We start from the raw sequence: 20,605 nt of genomic DNA on the forward strand, positions 1-20,605 counted from the left end.
CTCTTCTCTGGACATTTGTATTTCACAACATTTTTGCAAGGGCACACCTAATGGTTATCCTGGTAAAAATCCACTTTATATTTCATACTAGTGTTGAGAAGTCTCATTCTAACCTGATACAGCAAAGGATTTACGTGCGTAACCGCTCCTGTGCACGCCGAGCCTATTTTGCATAGGCCTGGCGACGCGCGCAAAGCTCCGGAATGCGCATATATCCCAGGGTGGGGAATGGGCAGTGCGTGGGCGGGGCTGGGGCTGGAGCCTCCAGGCACAGTGGCCATTTGATGCTGTGCCCGGGATTGCGGGCCGGCCATTGGCCGGCGCACGCAACCTACGCCTGCCCAGAGGCAGGCGCAACTTATAAAATAAAGGTTAGGGGGGGTTAGATAGGGCTGGGGGGGCAGGTTAGGTAGGGGAAGGGATGGGAAGGTGGGGGGCGGAAGGAACAGGGAAAGCCATCGGGGCTTCCCTAGGGCTCAACACATGCAAGATGCACTAGTGTGCACGCCCTTGTCGCGCTGACCTTGGATTTTATAACATGCGCGCGGCTGCGCGCGCATGTTATAAAATTGGGTGTACATTTGTGCGCACCGGGTTGCGCGCACAAATGTACGCCAATGCATACATCTTAAAATCCGGCCCTATATGTATTTTCTAAAGCCTTTATTCACAATTTTATAGTTTTTATAGGCCTCTTTCTTACAGCACAAAGCAAGTCTTCTAATCAACCTCTTTGACCAGACATCTGCTTTCACCTAATAATTACTTTCAACAAGGAATATAAAGCAATGGCAGCAGCATGAGGAGATGGGCTAGCTGTAGAAGAAGTGTTCACATATCAGAATGTTAAAGAATTCGCTTCTGACACCTTCACTGGTAGGTCATTTCAGGCCTTATCATCTTCTCTGATTCTTACAAGACCAACAATAAATCCAACACCGAGGATCCCTTCCAAGTTTTCTAATAGTCCACACAGCTAGCAAAACTAGTGAAGCCATTGTTGAAAACACCCACTCCCTCCATGCTCATTGAAGTTTATATTTTAACCATGGTAATTCCAAGCAATGCCTTCTTGGAATCTCAATACAATCTTTATTTGGATCATAACAGTAAATGATAATGACTATGGAGAGAAAATGAATTGGCACATTTGTTCTAGCCAGTTATTTTCTAGTCTACCGATTTGATATCTCAGATCAAATGTCGGTATATAAAAAGAAAAAAAAAGGATATACAATATTCCAGCTGCTAGCCATAGAAACTGGACTGCTTTATACAGGATATCACTCCTTATCTAAGTCAGTTTTTGTTATGTTCCTCTTGGGATCTCTACCGATCTGCATAGATTTATGTACAAGTTCTCATACTTAATACGACCTGCAAGATCTCCAGTCCTCATGTCTTTACCACCCAACTTTGTAATAATCTAAACAGCTACTAAAACTAGCATGGATATTGCCCTAACATCTGGCTGCTTTTGCTTCCATGATCTTGATGGATTGTACCCTGTCATTGCCAATCTGCCCAAAATTATAAAAAATCACCCAATCAGTAGGTTAACCAAATGGTTTATATTGCCAATCTGCCAGCAGAGACCCAGTTGGTTTCTGGAGAGTTGTAGCCTGTTGATTACTACCAGCTATCCCAAGGCTTGTGGTGTCTCTAGCTTGTGCTTCATCTACATCATCCCTTGCATTGCTCTGGAGAGATTAAATGGTAGGTTGTTTGTAATATTGCAACCTCCTAATTTCGTTCCAACCACCGTCTGCTGTATCTGTCCTAAGCAAGCTTACATTCTTGCATAGTTTTACTTGTCAGTTCTCCTGCCAAGAAGATATACTCAAGGCATCTAGCACCATATCAATAAAGACCGATTTTCTCAAGTTTCCTATGAACATTCCTCCCTGCAACTTCTGATCATGACCCAATATCTTTTAATTTCCTTTTCTATGGAAAAATGTTACCTTCCTAAGTCTAAACTTCCACTGAGCCTGTCCAGGCCTAAAGCCAGGAACGTGTGGGTGGCTCCCTGACAGGAGCACAGCCAGGGATGAAACAGAGCCCTCTGGCACGTGCCAAGCCCTGCATCCTGGAGGAAACCACTTTTCTCCAAAACCATATTTTCTCCTGACCAGGGTGCAGAGCTGTTTCATTTAGTGTTTTTCACAACCTCTTCGACCAGCACGCTGACTTAGCAGACCTTCTACTTTAAGAATGGGTTACACCAATAAGTGTAGGAGGATCATCAGGCAAGGACAAGTAGGGGCTGTCCTAGTGCAGAGGACTGGCCATGTGACTACTCTCGCTGAGTGCTAACAAACGGGGGCAGAAGCTTGGAGCTTCCTCACTCATCCCTTCTTCCCCGTGAATTCTAGGTGTAAGGAGGGAGAGAACAGCTCTAGTGAGGCATTTTCACCAGTAAGGGTAAGAAACTGTCATGATTTAGTTTATTTTTTCAAAAAAGGAACTTAACACACCATGAAATGTGTAAACATTTTGTCATAAAACTGTTTCTTTTTAATAGATTTCAGAGAGAATCTGAATTCTGTTTTTCAATCGATCATTCAAAACCTTTGTTTTATTTAAGGAAAAGCTAACCAGGCAGGTTCCCTATTTAAAGACGCAGAACAAAACAAAAGGAAAAAACGAATGCTGAGAAAAGTAGAGATATTTTAAAGTCCTATTTATTTTAACCCTGCATGGTAACACAATGCCACTTAGCTGTACCTTTTCGCAGAGCGACAGGACGGTGCCAGCCTGGATCACTGCAACCTGCTCTTCGTTTCTCAAATTCTAAAATGCAAAATTGAACAATTACAGGGCACGAGGGCATGGGACTGCTGAAGCATCTCAATCCAGGTTCTCTTTAAACAAGTCTGACAGTTTTGTTCCACCCTGCACTGTGCTGTCCTTGATAATGTACAAACTCCTTTTTAAAATGTTGATAGATAAAGCAGAGTGTGTGTGTAAGAAAGCAATCAGAAGGGCTTGTATTTTTAAGAGATGACTTGCCGGAGCTATTCTTATGGTCATACGGCACTTCTGCATTCGTGAGCTCCCCAGGGCAAAGACCACTCAAAGTATTTTTAGAACCTCTACTATAGGAGGTAAACTATTAACTATTAGGTAAATTGTAAAAGGAGCGCGCATTCATACGCATTCATACGTGTGGTGCCACACGTATGAATGCAGCCTTTACACGTGTATTTTAATGACATGTTTGCATGTGACCATGGAGGGGGGGGGGGGAAGGAGAAGGAGAGGAAGGGATAGAAAGACAATCTGACACTCTATGTGTCTCCCACTGTAAGAGGGGCACTTTCAACTCAGGGTGGGTTTGTTTTTTTGTTTTTTTTAGGGGGGGGGGCAGTGTTACATTGGTCTGCCTAGGGTGCTAGGGCCTGTAGACCCTTGTAACATCACCCCCCCCTTCCCCAAACCCACCCTAAGTTAAAAGCGCCCCTCTTACAGTAGGAGATATACAAAATGTCAGATTGTCTCTCTAACAGAGGCTTGCTCTCTCTCTCTCTCCATGGTCACAATTAAATGTATCTGCATTTTAAAATTTATCTGTAAGTCAATAGGGCTAACATTTGATTTTCAAGGCTGTAGGTCCCGTTCTTTAGGGACTTATATAGTACATTACTCTTCCAGTTTTTTCCTTAAATTCCTGAGTTTTGATTATTTCTGTTTTCAGTGAGTGTGATAATATAGAGAATATTCATGCATCAGGCAATCCTGCCCATAGTTACCCCGTTGTCGCCAAGGATATCCAGTTTCTTCATCAGCTCAGAAATATCCACATCCTGGAAAAGATCATTGACAAAATCAGCTCGTAGACATCACATAAGCGAGTATATGGAATAGACTGCCTCCTGCATGCTTTGGTAAAGATGGGGAATGCTAGAGATGAAAGCGAAGCCTCAAACCCATACACAATGCATGAACTCCAATACATTAACATGCAGCAGGCACCACTTTAGCACATGGTCCTACCAATCTGTATCTATGAAGGATTGTTTTTATTGAATAATGTCATAACCTGCAGAATCTGTTTCTGTACAGAGGGGGACCTTATTCACAGCCAGAGCTGGGAAGTCTCCACATCTTTCAGGCTTTCCAGCTCCAACTCCTGGTCTCTGGGAGAATTGCCATCATTTTTGAGGACCTGCTTATAGCCTGAAAGAAAAAAGGTGTCCATGCTGCCGCCCCTTACCTAAGGCCATCAACGCATATATGAAAAGTTGCTGGTGGGCCTGTGTATCGAGTAGAGATGTGCATCATTTTTTGTGTTCATGTCATTCTTCGTTTTTTGGCTGCCATGGAAAATGTTGGTTTTTTTCAGTTTGGGGGTTTTTTTCACGAAAAATAGATTTTTAGTTAGTGTGTGCTAACTCCCCGTTAGCGCGCACTAATCAGAAAAACGAATTTTTGCAAAAAAACAAGAAAATCCCGATCTTTTTCGGGCTCCCTGAAACTTGCCGAATTGGACAATTTCGTTGAAATTTTCCAATTCGGCAAAAACGAATGCACATCTCTAGTATCGAGCAGTAGAGATGTGAATCGGAACCGGAATCAGTTCTGATTCCGATTCCGATTCACATCGTTGATTTTTTTTCGTTCGGTCCCATTGTTTTTTTTTTTATCGGCTGCGCCCGAGCCGATAAACAAAAAACCCACCCCGACCCTTTAAAACCGCTCCCTTAGCTTATCCCACCCTCCTGACCCCCCCCAAAACATTTTTAAATTACCTGGTGGTCCCGGGAGCGATCTCCCGCTCTCGGGCCGTCGGCTGCCACTCATAAAAATGGCACCGATGGTCCTTTGCCCTTACCATGTGACAGGGTATCCGTGCCATTGGCCAGCCCTGTCACATGGTAGAAGCACTGGATGGCCCATGCCATTTTTAAAGATGGCGCCGGCCATAATGGAAGGCCAGCGCCATGCCCATCCAGTGCTCCTACCATGCGACAGGGGCCGGCCAATGGCATGGATACCCTGTCACATGATAAGGGCAAAGGGCCATCGGCGCCATTTTTATTAGTGGCAGCCGACGGCCTGAGAGTGGGAGATCGCTCCGGGGACCACCACTGGACCACCAGGTAATTTTAAAACGTTTTGGGTGGGGGAAGCTAAGGCAGTGGTTTTAAACGGTCAGGGTGGGTTTAGGGGTTGTTTTAGTGTGCTGTTTATCCCGCCCTCCTCCCAAAACGATAAGAGAACCCCACGAACAATTTCGTGGTGTTTTCCTATTGGTTTCAGGGAGCCCCCGATTTCTGACGATTTTGAAAATATCGTACGATATTTTCAATCGTCAGAAACACGATTCACATCCCTATCGAGCAGTACTTGGAAGCCGCTCTGCAAGCAGCTGCTGAAGTAGCAATTTGATCTCTGCTGCTTGCTGTGCTGCTGCAGGTTGTTGCTCTCAGTTCGAGGTTCATAGGCTCAAGGACATTCATGCTGCTGCGGCCAGAGGTTAGGGGCAATGGTGCGGATACTTTCTTGTGGGAAGGAAAACCATAAGAGGACACAGAAGTCAGAGAGAGAGCAAACTGGAGGAAAATTAACAGGGGGGCTTTAGAGAAGAAGAGCGGTACAGGGAAAGGGGGGAGCAGTTACAGAAAGAGGGAATAGCCAGGTGAAAGTGCCTAGAAAGTTTGGAAAAAGAGAGGAGGGTATTACTGGGAATGGGGTCCAGTGAGGGAAGTGAAAGTTGCAGAGGGTCCTGGGAAGGGAAGTTTAGTCAGGAAACAAGAAATGTCATACTGGGTCAGACCAAAAGTCCATCAAGCCCACCATCCTGTCTTTGACAGTGACCAATCCAGGTTACAGGTATCCTGTAGGGTCCCAAAGAATAGGTCCAGCCCTTGCTCTTGACCAGGGATAAGTGATGGCTTTACACAGCTAATAATTATTTATGGACTTTTCCTCCAGGAACGTTTCTAAATCCTTTATAAACCTAGCTTTGCTAGTTGCTTTCAACACTGGCAAAATATTCCACAGTTTAATTGTGTGCTGAAAGAAAAAAATACTTTCTTAGATTTATTTTAAATGTGCTACCAATTAGCTTCATGGAGTGTCATCTAATCCTAGTAAATAATTGCTCCCCATTTAGCCAATCCATTCTACTCAAGATTTTATAGACTTCTATCATATCTCCTCTCAGCCATTTCTTCTCCAGGCTGAAGAGCTATAACCTATTTAAACTCTTTTTTTCATTATAGAGTAACTCTTCATTCCCTGTTATCATTTTGGTTGCCCTTCTCTGTATCTTCTTTTTGGTCCTGCTACATCTTTTTAGAGATGGGTTGATCAGAACTGCACACAATATTCAAAGTGCAGTCTCATCATAGATCAATACAGAGGCATTATGATATCTTCTTTTAAATTCCATTTCTTTCCTAATAATAAACATAGAACCATAGAAATGACGGCAGAAGAAGACCAAATGGCCCATCCAGTCTGCCCAGCAAGCTTTCGCACTTTTTTTTCTCTCTCATACTTATCTGTTACTCTTTGCTCTTAGTAACCTTTTCTATTCTATTTCCCTTTCACCCCCACCATTAATGGAGAGAGCAGTGTTGGAACTGCATCTAAGTGAAATAGCTTAATTAGTTAGGGGTATTAACCACCGCAATAAGCAAGCAACACCCATGCTTATCTGTTTATCCAGACTATGTAATTCAGTCCTTGTTGGTTGTTGCCTGAATATAGATCCACGTTTCTTCATTCCCCCTGCTGATGAAGAAGAGAGCTATGCTGGCTTTGCATTGAAAGTGAAGTATCAGTCTTGCTCCCCTGTCATTGAAGCAGAGAGCTATGCTGGATATGCATGAAGTCTCAGACTTTCTCCCCTGCCGTTGAAGCAGAGAGCTATGCTTCAACATTCTATTTGCTTTCTTAGCCAGTGCTGCAAGCTGAGCCATGGATTTCAATGATTCCCAGATGCTTTTCCTGACTGGTGACACTTAATATGGAACCCAATATCATGTTCTTATAGTTTGGATTATTTTTCCCTATTTGTATCACTCTGCAGTTGTCCACAACACATTTCATTTGCCATTTAGACATCCAGTCCACCAGTCCTGGTATAGATCCCTGGGGCACTCCACTCTTTACCTTTTTACTTTGAGATAAATAACCATTCAATCCTACTCTCTGTTTCCTATTGTTTAATCAGTAACCAATTCATAATATGGTACTGTCTCCCATCCCATTACTTTTTAATTTCCTGGTGGGTCTCTCATGAGAGACTTTGTGAAACACCTTTGGAAAATTCAGACACAGGATATCAATCTTAGCTACATGTTTGTTAAGTCCTACAAAAATATCTAACATGTAATACATGTTGGCTGTGTACCAGATAGTAATTTAGTGTACCAGATAGTAATTTAGTTACCAGTGAGTGTATCAGATAGTAATTTAGTTATTTAGAATGGAGTGAATTTTCAAAGGAGTTATGTGTATAAAAAAAAAAAACAAATATTGTAGCAATTTTCAAAAGTTATGCACATAAAACCTTTTGAAAATTCAGTTGTATGGAGTGAATTTTTAAAGGAGTTATGCACGTAAAAGTAGAAATTTTCAAAAGTTCATTTATGTGTGTAAAACCCAGTTTTACGTGAGTAAATCCTTTTGAAAATTACCATGAATAACTTTCACCATGTTGTCTAGCACTGATGTCAAAATCATCAGTCTGCAGTTTCCCAGATCATACTTGGAGTCATTTTTAAAAATGGGCATTGTATTAGCCACCCTACAATCCTTAGGTACCATAGCTGATTTGAATGAGAAGTTAGAAATTATTATTATGTCTACAATTTCATTTTTTTTAGTTCTTTTAGAATTCTGGGGTGTATACCATCTGGTTCCGATGATTTGCTACTCTTTAGTTTGGCCATTTATTCTATTATAACTTCTCGGCTTAATGTGAATTGATTCAATTCATCTGAATCATCACCCTCAAAGAATGTTTCTGGCATAAGTAACTATCTCCCCAAACTTCCCTATGTAAAAACTGAATCCAGGAATTCATTTAGTTTTTTTGCTATGGCCTGGTCTTCTCTGAAAACCCCTTTTATTCCTCAGTCATGAAATGATCTAACTGACTCCTCACAGGCCTCTTACTTCGGATATACTTGAAAAAGTTTTTATTTTATTTTGAGTTTTTGCATCTCTTGTATTTTTTTTTTCAAATTTTCAAAGGGACACAGAGAAGGACAGCATAACTTGGAGAGAACATTGGGAAGGGGAACAAGGAGAATTATATTTAATGTATTTGTGAATCTCAGAGTGAGCAAAGCATAAGTGTTCTCAAGTATGCTCACAGCTCCGAACTGTGAAGACAAGCACCTACAATTTCCCAGCCTAGCACCTTAGTATTGGTTATGTTGATTCATTTAGCAAGCTATAAAATTACATTAGATTCACAACTAGTATTCTCCTCAGCTTCCCCGTCAGCATATCACCTATGGGAAAAAATACTTATTAGGCCTCAAAACAAAAACATGATCTTTTCAGCCCTGCAGTTTCTTCCTTCTCCTTTGTGTGTCCAACTTGATGGAAACCAACGCTGAGATCTGATACCATGAAATTTTACTTTCAACTACCTGGGGAACTTTCTCCTATTTTATACCACCCCCCCAAAAAAAACCAAAAAACAAAACTTGCTTTAATCCAGTCATATTGGCCACAGTCCTTGACCAGGGGGTCAAGTACTAGGGCTTCTTCTGGAACTCTGCAGTCAAGAGCCCTAACTCCAGATACTAGGAGATAATATTGTGCAATGACTATGACTCCACCACCAGCCCATCTCATTCTAGGGCCTGTGAATGCTGCCCCTGGTTACCTTATTTTTTGACGTGAGAGAAAATGTACTATACTAGGATTATCAATATCGTAATACTAGAAGTGGCTGCAGGCCAGTCCTGGTTTTTTGCCAGATTCTGCATTTATAATTCCAATTTCTGAACAAAAAAGAGCACTACTGATGCTATGGGGCAAGCCAAGACCAATTCATTCTGTGTCCAGTGACCTACAGCCATTTTGTAGCTCTGTCTTATAGGAAACAAACATTAAATGACATCAGTGAAAAGTAACCAGCAAATAGAGCTGGAGGAAATAATTCAAAGGAAAGAATGATTCATAGGCCTGAGTTTTGCTCCTGTTTCCAAAATTCCTTGAAGTCTAGTTATAATTTACAGCAGAGGAAGGAAAAATGATCTTATGGAAATAAATGCAAACCATCCTCATTGAAGAAAGAGATGGAAGAAAAGATGGAAGCACCTGTTGTTCTGATAATGATTCTACTTTTGCTATCATTTTCCTTACTGCCCTGTGAACAAACCTTTTTTAAACTCAGCTACACTAACTGCCTTAACCACATTCTCTGGCACTAAATTCCAGAGCTTAATTGTTGGTGAGGGAAAAAGAATTTTCTCTGATTTGTTTTAAATGTGCTACTTGCTAACTTCACAGAGTACCCCCTAGTCTTTCTATTATCTGAAAGAGTAAATAACTGATTCACATTTATCCATTCAAGTCCTTTCATGATTTTGTAGACCTCGATTGTATCCCACCTCAGCCATCTCTTCTTCAAGCTGAACAGCCCTAACTTCTTTAGTATTTCCTCATAGGGGAGCTGTTCCATGCCCTTTATCGTTTTGGTTGCCCTTCTCTGTACTTTCTCCAGTGCAATTATATCTTTTTTTAAATGCAGTTACCAGAATTGCACACAGTATTCAAGGCGTGGTCTCACCATGGAGTGATAAAGAGGCATTATGACATTCACCGTTTTATTTGCCATTCCCTTCCTAATAATTCCTAACATTCTGTTTGTTTTTTAGACTGCCACAGCACACTGAACCAACGATTTCAATGTGTTATCCACTATGACGCCTAGATCTCTTTCCTGCGTGGTAGCTCCTAATATGGAACCTAACATTGTGTAATGACAGCAAGGGTTATTTTTCCCTAAATGCATCATCTTGCACTTGTCCACATTAAATTTCATTTGTCATTTGGAAGCCCAGTCTTCCAGTTTCACAAGGGCCTTCTGCAATTTATGTCAATCCACTTGTGATTTAATTAATCTGAATAATTTTGTCTCATCTGCAAATTTGATTACCTCACTCATCGTACCCCTTGCCAGATCGTTTATAAATTTATTATAAAGCACTGGTCCAAGTACAGATCCCTGAGGCTTTCCACTGTTTACCTTTTTCCACTGTGAAAACAGACAATTTAATCTGTTTCCCTTCTTTAACCCAGTTTGCATCTCCTCCTATTACATGACTTTTTAGTTTTCTTAGAAGCCTCTCATGAGAGACTTTGTCAAATGTCTTCTAAAAATCCAAATACTTCACATCTACAGGTTCACCTTTACCTACATGCTTATTCACCCCTTCAAAAAAATGTAGGAGATTTGTGAGACAAGACTTCCCTTGGGTAAATCCATGCTGGCTGTGTCCCATTAGATCATGTCTGTCTCTATCTCTATATGTTCTGTGATTTTATTCTTTGTTATAGTTTCCATGATTTTTCCTGGCACTGAACTCAAGCTCACTGGTCTATAGCTTCCCAGATCACTTCTAAGAATAAGTCATATCATTATTTTTATTTAAGGGTATCTGTTATGTTAAATTATTAGCAGCTGCACAATGTATGGTGCTATCTCAGTAAATTAAAATAAAATATTCAATGTTAGAAAAAAAAATTGGTTTTTTGAGGCAATCTCTCTGAACCAAATACCTTGTTGCTAGGCCTCTGTTTAGTAGTAGCATAAGACCTGTGCACTAAGGATAAGGATAAGATGCCAGTGGCAACCCTACTGTAAACTGGGTGATCCAGTTTCAGCACTGAGGTCAGGATCCTTCACTGGATAAATGATAGTAACAGCGTGTTGCTCTTCACTTCTATATCAGATACATATTTTATCATTTTTTGCTGACTGTGCAGTTCTCAGACACAAGGCACAAGAATCATGCTTTTGTGGACGAACCCTGTTTTGTAACATAAATTAGATAGTATGGTGGAGCTAGCCTTGACTTTGCTAAGGAATTTTGCTCAAGTAATCATTCAGTTTCTGAAGGACACTGGCAAACTTGCTCCCGAGGATACAGTTTATAGCTGAACCATACAACCTCAGATATGATCAAAATCACAATTCTCTCTTTGTGCCAAAATACAAAAAGAACAGGAGCAGGTAGGCAGCATATCCCATCTGTTAATTTGGTAAGATAGGTGTTTGATTTTGAGTCCCACTAGTAAAATTACCAGACCATATTGTTCTCTACTTAAACATTGCTCTATTTTTTTTTTTTTTTTTTGAAAGGGTGAATAAGCATGTGGAATAAAGGTGAATGTGTAGATGAGGTTTATTTGGATTTTCAGATGTCCTTTCACAAAGTCCCTTACGAAAGGCTTCTAAGAAAACTAAAAAGTCATGGGATAGAAGGAGATGTCCTTTTGTGGATTGCAAACTGGTTAAAAGACAAGAGAGAGTAGGATTACATGGTCAGTTTTCACAATGGAAAAAGGTATTTATACTTGAACCAATTCTTTATAGTATATTTATAAATGATCTGGCTAGGGGTATGATGAATGAAGTGATCAAATTTGCAGATGACACAAAATTATGCAGAGCAGTTAAATGTCAAGCAGATTATGATAAATTGCAGGAGGCCTCTGCAAGGCTGAAAGATTGGGCGTCCATATGGCAGATGAAATTTTATATTTATTTATTTATTTGTTGAGTTTTCTATTCCGTCATTCGGTTGAGCCATCACAACGGTTTACAAAAGTGTACATTTTTCTTAGCAGTTGTGTAACAGAAAAGCAATGTGAACGTTAAACATTTTCTTAGCAGTTGAGCAACAGTAAAAACCATTTGAACAATATCAGAAATAAGCATATCAAGTCCAGAGAGCATTATTAGGTTGGATGGGGAGGGTATGCAGGTTCAGGGTGAAGAGAATGAATTAAGAGGTTTACAATTGAGAGTTCAGTTGAGAGTTGGGATGATTAGACATCTGAAGGTCAGTGAGGAATTTGAGGAATATGGAGAAGTGCAAGGAAAAAATAACCCATGTTGTAGCTACACGATGTTAGGTTCTGTTTTTTGGAGTTACCGCCCAGGAAAAAGATCTGGGTGTCATGGTTGATATGACATTGAAATCACTGGCTCAGTGTGCTGCAGCGGTCAAAAAAGCAAACAAAATGCTAGGAATTATTAGGAAGGGAATAGCACATAAAACGGAGGATTTCATAATGTCTCCGTATCGCTCCATGGTGAGACCGCACCTTGAATACTGTGTGCAGTTCTGGTCACCGCATCTCAAAAAAGATATAGTTGCACTAAAGAAAGTACAGAGAAGGGTGACCAGAATGATAAAGGGCATGGAACAGCTTCCCTACGAGAAAATCCTAAAGAGGATAAGGCTTTTCAGCTTGGGGAAGAGACAGCTGAAGGGGGGGATATGATAGAGGTCTACAAAATCATGAAAGGACTTGAATGGCTAAATGTGAAACAGTTATTTACACTTTTGGATAATACTAGGACTGGGGATACTCCATGAAGTTAGCAAGTAGCACATTTAAAACAAGTTGTAGAAAATTATTTTTCACACAACCCATAATTAAGCTCTGGAGTTCATTGGCAGAGGTTATGGTTAAGGCAGCTAGTGTAGCTGGGTTTAAAATAGGGTTGGATAAGTTCCTTAAGGAGAAGTCTATAAACTACAATCAGTAGGGAATAGCCACTGATTGTTGCCTGGATTAGTAGCATGGGATTTATTTAATTTTTGGGTACTTGTTAGGTACTTGTGACTTGGATTGGCCACTGTTGGAATCAGGAAGCTGGGCTTGATGGACCCTTGGTCTGACCCAGTATGGCATTTCTTATGTTCTTACATACATGAACTAAACTACTCTATCACCAAGTTATGTGTACTGCTTGTGTTAAACTAAATAAACTAGTTTCTTTAATGCTTTGGGGAAAACTTTCCTTTCGTCTTGATTTTAGCACGTTTTGTAAAAAACAACCCCCCCCCCCCCCCCAACCTTAATAATTTTAAGTGGACAATTGTGTGGTGTAGAGTCACTCAATTCTGTTATGAAAAAAAAGTAACCTGTGGCCAAGAGGTAGATTCAACTTTATCTCCCAGTGCACAAGCTACAGGTGCATTCTGCATGTCATACAACAGTTCAACCCATACTGTTCACAGGAGGCCCTGTGCTCTTTTCCAGGGAGAGAATTCCCTTTACATAAGGCTTCTTAAAAAGACAAAGCAACATTGCTATTAGATCCCCTTTTATTTTATTCTAATTTTTTTTTCAACTCCAGGTAGGAAATTGGGACTTGAGGCAGCAGGTGCACGTCCCTACATAATGAGTGCAATTGAACTGCCATGAGTGGTTTGAAGCTGAGCTTCAGGGCAACTGACAGGCTGCATTATCTGCTTACCCATGGCAGTAATTCAGAATCGGCTCGTGCAGTCACAAAGCGTTAGACATAACATGGGGAAAAGCTGTTTGTTAGAAATTTACTCTATACACATGGTCCATAATCATACAAGTCCAACTCTATAACAAACCCAAGGGGAAAACCTGCAGCCATTTTGTGTTTCCTCCTGGTGGGTGCTCAAAATTCAACTTTTAAATAGGGGCATTTGTTTATTGGGCTTTTTGCACACCCTTGCCTAACTTAAAGTCAGCCTCTCAGTCAAAGGATATTCAGCACACATGTTACAAGAATGAAAAGTGTTTTAAAAACAACCCATTAGACTTATTGAAACTTTGTCTCAGTGGTGGACTCCTTAGGGCAAAATGAGGCAAGGCTGATTATCTTTCTTTCCTTAGGTGAAGGTCCTCATCGCTCTCATTTCCCTGTCTGCCTGCATTTTTGACTATCTGTCTTGTCCGTGCATCTTGCCTAGATGGTGAGCTGTACAGAGTGCTATATATGTATCTGTACAGGTCTGGGTATATCTAGTAGCACTCCAAATATTATAATAGTAGTGGTGGTTTCCCAGTGCAGCTTTGATTTAAAATGTACATTTGCTTCTTTGCTTTCCATAATGACTCATGGTGGTTGTTATAGTCACTTAATGGTCAATGAAAGAAAAACAAGATCTGAGTAACACGGCATCTACCTTTATGCCCTCCTGTTGACAGAAAAGCTGGAGCGCACTTCCGTGGTTTTCTGGAAAGGTGGCTATGTGGAGATTAAAAGCTGGAGACCTTCGTTCTCTCTCCTGAGGAAAGTTTTTTTTTTTTTGGGGGGGGTGGGGTGGAGGGTGAGGGGGAAGGGTTAAAATGTTAATTTGATTTTTATTTAAAGAATTGTCTATTTGTGATATTATTCAAGCAGGAAATATTAGTGCACAGTTTGTCTAGGTTGGAATATGTACGTTTTTAAAGTTATACATTAGACTGGTTTACACACAAATGCACATAAGGATAAACTAGATAGGGAAATAGATACACAGATATATATAAATAGATAAACAGACCTGGACCTTTATAAAGAAAGGGTGTTAAACATCTGAGAACACAGCTTATTAGTTATTGACGCACACGTGGAGGGGGAGAGAGAGTTTGTGAAACCCAATTATTGCTGACAAGACATCACTTCCTTTATTATGAAAATTAATACATAAAAACAGACCCCTGATTAAAAATATCCCTTCTTTCTTCTATGCAAGCGTAGGGTACATTTTCTCACTTTTCTAATAAATGAAGTAGCAGACATTCCCTTTAGTCTAGGGCTAGCTCTTCTGTCCGTGCATGTGTGCCATCTTGGACAGTGTAAGAGAATCCATGTATTCCAGCACAGTTCCTTCATTCTGCTGACACTCAGTTTCTTTAATTTTCTATTATGTGCATTGTTTACTCCATAAAAACAGCAAATCAATGGTCTGATTTTGTCAAGACACGACATAGCAAGAAAGCAAAAGATCAGTAAAATGTATCAAAAAGCATGATTTACAGCCAACATTAAGATGCCATGATCAAAGCAAAAATATAAAAACCGTATTTATTTGTGGCAGCAAAAATAAAGGGAAAATATCCAATGAATTCTTTCCTTCCTTATAGGCAAACAAAATGCATGCTAGAGTGATTTTGGTTCTTCATCTGGTCTAGAATTTGCTCCCCTTAATCAAATAAGTAAATACATAAATACAATTCTAACAGAGAATATGTACTAGAGATGTGAATCGAAACCGGAATCGGTTCTGATTCCTGTTCCGATTCACATCGTGGGTTTTTTTTTTCGGCCGGCCCGAACGCGGTTTTGTTTATCGGCTGCGTCCAAGCCGATAAACAAAAAACCCACCCCGACCCTTTAAAACTAATCCCTTAGCTTCCCCCCCCCCCAAAAAAAACTTTTTACAGGTACCTGGTGGTGCAGTGGGGGTCCCGGGAGCAATCTCCCGCTCCCGGGCCGTCGGCTGCCACTAATAAAAATGGTGCCGATGGCCTTTGCCCTTACCATGTGACAGGGTATCCATGCCATTGGCCGGCCCCTGTCACATGGTAGGAGCACTGGATGGCCCGCGCCAATGGCACATGGTAAGGGCAAAGGCCATCGGCGCCATTTTTTTAGTGGCAGCCGACGACCCGAGAGCGGGAGATCGCTCCCGGGACCCCCACTGGACCACCCGGTACCTGTAAAAAGTTTTTTGGGGGGGGTCAGGAGGGTGGGGGAAGCTAAGAGATTAGTTTTAAAGGGTCGGGGTGGGTTTAGGGGTTATTTTTGTGAGTCGTTTTCCCCGCCCTCCCCCAAAACGATAAGAGAACCCCCAAGAACAATTTCGTGGGGTTTTCCTATCGTTTTGGGGGAGCCCCCAATTTCTGACGATTTTGAAAGTATCGTACGATATTTTCAATCGTCCGAAGCCAGATTCACATCCCTAATATGTACAGGCTTTTGCCTTTCTCCAGCCCTAAATTTATTTCAGAATTATTCAAAAACAGTTGCCACCAAGAAATAATTCTCCCAGGGCTTCTCAAATAAATACATTGAGACCACCTAATTCTGGTCTTGAATGTTTATGAAAACCCCTTGAAGAATTCGTTACACACATTCACAATATTTCTCAATGGAAAAACTATTTTTGTTTTAATAACTTTGAAATTCATTTTAGTTTGTCCATTTTTTCTTAGTATTACATTCTAGCCTGTGTAACTATTCTGGCATTATTTTGATACTGATTATCTAGTATCCTATTCATATTCATAGGGAGGCAGGGCTTTTTTTTTTTTTTAAACTGCCAACCTGATATGTGGGTAAAAGTACGCCCGCTGAGATAGAACTTAAAACAGTACGCGCACATGTACTTTTGTTGGCGCAACCGGCGCCAACAAAAGTTTGCCGGATTTTATAAGATACGCGTGTAGCCGTGCGTATCTTATAAAATCCGGGGGTGGCACACGCAAGACTGCGTAAAATCGGCAGCCTGCGCGCGCCGAGCAGCCTGCCTCCGTTCCCTCCACTTAAAACAGTACGCGCACATGTACTTTTGTTGGCGCAACCGGCGCCAACAAAAGTATGCCGGATTTTATAAGATACGCGTGTAGCCGTGTGTATCTTATAAAATCCGGGGGTGGCACACTGCGTAAAATCGGCAGCCTGCGCGCGCCGAGCAGCCTGCCTCCGTTCCCTCCACGTCCCCCCACCTTCCCCTCCCTAACCCATCCCTCGGCCCTACCTAAATCTTGTTGGGCAAGTTACGCCTGCTTGAAGCAGGCGTAACTTGCGCACGCCGCCTCGGTATCCCCCGGCACAGGCCACAGTGCCGGGGGACTCGGGACCACCCTCCCGGCCCACCCCCGAATCGTCACCATGCCCCCGGACCCACCCCGGACCACCTCCCTGACCCCAGACACACCCCCTCTCGCCCCTTTTACGAAGCCCCGGGACTTACGCGCGTCCCGGGGCTTTGCGCGCGCCAGCGGCCTATGCAAAATAGGCGCGCCGGCACGCGAGTGCCCTGCGCGTGTAAATCCGGGAGGATTTAAGCGCGCAGGGCTTTTAAAATCTAGCCCCTAGGGCCGATATGCGTGTCCTTTTTGCTTGTGGTTTGAAGAGGTGTTCTTTGGGCAGGATTAAGGTGAGTTTAGAATGAGACATCACTTTCAGAAGCATGTGGGGAATTATTCCTGAAAAAACCCTGTGCACACTTTAGCAGGGGTAAAAGTGTGGGGGTGGTTTTGGTAGGATAATTTTCAAAGGGAAAGAAGGCATGTGTTTTCTCTTTGAAAATTGGTGTAAAGTCTACAGTAAAAGATACCTACAGATTTTACACCAGTTCAGAAAGTTACAGAATTAACCCCACAGTGGGCACTTTTTAGCTTGTGGTGCATATTGTCTCTATTCCAGGCAACAGTAATTAATGAGATGAACTTTTTTTTTATTAAGACCTACTTTCTTTTAATGTTTGCAGAATATTAAAACTCCTAAATGACAAAGCAAATCACAACCTGATTATACTGTTTCGAGCATCCAGGATCCAAGTGTCTTCAGTTAAGCTGCCAAGAACATCTGTAGAAGGAAGAGGCATGCAAGGTCTTGTTTGGAAAACTAAATTGCACTAATATTCTCCAAGCGCTGCTCTGTAAATAGCCCTGAAGAAAATACTCATTCACATTTTCCCAGAGATCATCATGCTGTTCTGTGTATGGAATTTCACCCACCTTGCTGAAGCCCAGTCCACCCCCAATTCCTCCCCACCTCCTCCAAGCTGCAAACATTAGCGACCCATTCAAAAATAACTCGTTCAATATACAGCAGTTTTCTTAGCATGTTTCCTGATGAGGTGTTCCACAATGTCACTTGCATGCAAGAATGTTTAGAAAAAGCAAAGTGATAAAAAGAAGAGCTCTGAATGATAATCAAGGACTGAAGGTGGAAGACGGGGATGTTCATAGGGTTTGTGATGAGAAAATATGATTTTCATTTGGGACGGAACAGTTTCCCTCATGCAGGGAGGCTGGGAGGGGAGGAGGAGATTTGGCTGAAGAGCGCTCTGGACGGAACATGAATTGTAACAGCAATCGTAAGTCTTCTGTCAGGTAAGGCAGCAGCAGTATTGCAGTATCATGACATTGTGTACTTTAAATACTTTATCATTATAACCAAACATATCGTGCCATGTCAAGAATGCTTCCGTCAGCAACTTAAAAAAAAAAGTTGTACTCTACTGCTGCTCTCTGTCTCAAAGCACAGTTGGTGTTGCAAAAAAAAAAAACAAATCTGGGAGAAAGTATCATGCATTGACATGACTGCATTGAAATGCATCAAACTCATGCCAGCTATTTGGCATCGCAACATATTCCCCAGGTAGAACAGCATTTGTTTAGACTAAACAGAGCTACAAATATCACCCTCATCTAGCCACAGAAAAGCTGGCATATTTGACAAGTTGCAGGAGTACACAGTGGTATGTGAGCTTCCCACTGATTTCAAATATTTCAGCTCCTTTTTCAATGCGTGGTGCACAAGCTGATTCTCTAGTCACCTTTGCCTTCTCGCTGGAGAAGAAACTCCAGCTGAGTATAATTCACTGAAGCACTCACCACATTTATGAAAATGTACTTGGCTACTAGCTGCAGATCAAGACCTCCCAGTTTAGAAACTTTAAGAGGCAAGATATATTTGCCAATTGATGCACTGGATTCAACATCAGATCCTTAGATATCAAAGTCTTCCCTTCAACCACATGCAAGGTTAGGTAGGAAAGATGTGCCATTGACTTAAACAGTGTTAGTCAAGTGTGCAGCAGGCATTGTCAGGTATTTGCACATGCAGGAAAGGAGGTGTTATGGAAATGACAAACACAAAAAAAAGGCAAAAGAAAACTGCAAAACAAATTATTTTATTAGGTGCCAAACAAATCATATGCAACATATATTAGCAAACTTTTTACATCTCTGTGAAAAAATCAGTGAGCATTCTCTTTAGGACATGTTAAGGCAATAAAATATATGATTTTTTTCAGCCAAAATGAGTTAAATAAAAAAAATCTCTTTTTTTTTGCAGTGTATTTTACATATACTTGAGTCTGGATTCAAACACAATCTCTGTTCCATTGGTGAGTTTACATATAGAATCTCTTACTTCCAGTTCTAGCACTCTGAATTCTAACAGCTCATTCTGGTCTTTTGCATCCTGCATTTCATTCTTCAACTGGTTCTCTTCCAACTCCAGTCTGTAGATCTGCATGACAACAAAAATCATATTAACAGCAGTGAACTGACAGTAAGAGATCAAGATATCTAGTGTAATCAGGAGCACCTACAGCTCTCCCCAAGTCTCCTGCTGCCAGATTCAATCCTCAGCAAAAGAGGCTTCAGGCTTCTGGTTCTAAAAGGACGCTCGCCCTTGAATAAATGCACCCTGGTCTGGGAAATGGGGAAGAAATGTCTTCTAAGCCGGTATTTTGCTGAAGGACCTCTGAAGCATGCAAGGCCAGGTGGGAATGAAAATACAAGCAGAGATTATTCCCAGCTCATGCTGGGCTATGAGACCAACATCCACAGATATGGAGGGACATGGATGTTGGGTTAAACTATGAACATGAAAAAGAAAAGTTAATCTGAGCCAAGGCTTGAGCGACATACTTTTTCTGGCTTTGGAGTTGCTCAGTTGGGTAACAAGTAGACATTTATTTCATTTTCAATTAAACATATCAAGACATTTATTGAACCTATCTGAGACAAAATGGGAAGGAAATTCATATAGAAACATTCAAAGGAAAACCCCAAATATATAATCCCACCATCTCTGCCACAGCTACAGTATTGCAGGCCACAACATGGGGGTGGGGGAGGGAAGACAAGTCACTGTTCTCCCATTAATTCTTTTCTTTCTGTTTTGATTTGGACCATGCTTTTCCAAGAAAGCCTTGTTATATATATTTTAAAAAATAAAACTCAATTAGGTTTCTCAAATTTTTAAATGTTTACTCAGCAATAAACTGCAGCACAATGAGAGACAGGAGACGAGATGGACCTTGGTCTGAGCCTGCATGGCATTTCTTATGTTCTAATCTTTGTTTTGTATAACTATTATTGTCCAACTAATTAGTGCACATAAAGAAGCCACGCTACATCCCTGAAATATGACTCAAAGTCCAGTTTTAATTGCAACAAGGCTACTGTTTTACACAGCCAAGAATGTGGAAGCCAGGTTACAGCTGGCACTGTCCTGTTTATATATAAAATCGATAAAGAAAGAGCTAAAACAGTCATTGCTTGATAGAGCCCACTATGCCGTCAGGACCTGTGACTCTTGTTGTCCGTTTCTGGTCACTAGGACTTACGATGCCATCTAAGAGTCCATGATTCTGGGAACCATATTAGCAGAAATCCATGCATGCAGATTGTCTTATATTACATAGGAATGATTTTTTTTTTTTTTTACCTTTTCTGATAACTCTTGATTTGTCCTGATAAGTTGCTGTTTTTCTTCTACCCATTTTGAATCCTAAGGGGAGAGGTAAAAGCAAAAAAAGTTAATTCGGTAGATACTGCCAAAGTAAAAATAAATACCTGATTAAAAATAACGCTATTATGTACATGGATAATAAATAAGTAACATTTT

The 20,605-nt window shown here is 41.2% G+C and overlaps 1 protein-coding gene across 17 annotated transcripts in view; it reads right to left on the minus strand.

Annotated features, from left to right (window-relative positions):
• The window catches only part of JAKMIP1 (janus kinase and microtubule interacting protein 1), a 558,919-nt gene that overhangs the window by 89,040 nt on the left and 449,274 nt on the right, over positions 1-20,605 (minus strand). For 15 of the 17 annotated variants that reach the window (XM_029591381.1, XM_029591375.1, XM_029591329.1 and 12 more), the window contains 5 exons: positions 20,426-20,488; positions 19,121-19,219; positions 14,154-14,255; positions 3,753-3,806; positions 2,728-2,793 (listed from right to left, as the gene is read on the minus strand). In XM_029591381.1, coding sequence (XP_029447241.1) covers positions 2,728-2,793; positions 3,753-3,806; positions 14,154-14,255; positions 19,121-19,219; positions 20,426-20,488 — 384 coding nt within the window. Of the gene's footprint in view, positions 1-2,727; positions 2,794-3,752; positions 3,807-14,153; positions 14,256-18,859; positions 19,220-20,425; positions 20,489-20,605 lie in introns of those variants that run through there. The other 2 variants (XM_029591356.1, XM_029591386.1) reach the window with 2 other exon arrangements.

This window comes from Rhinatrema bivittatum, chromosome 1 (genome assembly GCF_901001135.1).
Source record: "Rhinatrema bivittatum chromosome 1, aRhiBiv1.1, whole genome shotgun sequence".
NCBI lineage: Eukaryota > Metazoa > Chordata > Amphibia > Gymnophiona > Rhinatrematidae > Rhinatrema > Rhinatrema bivittatum.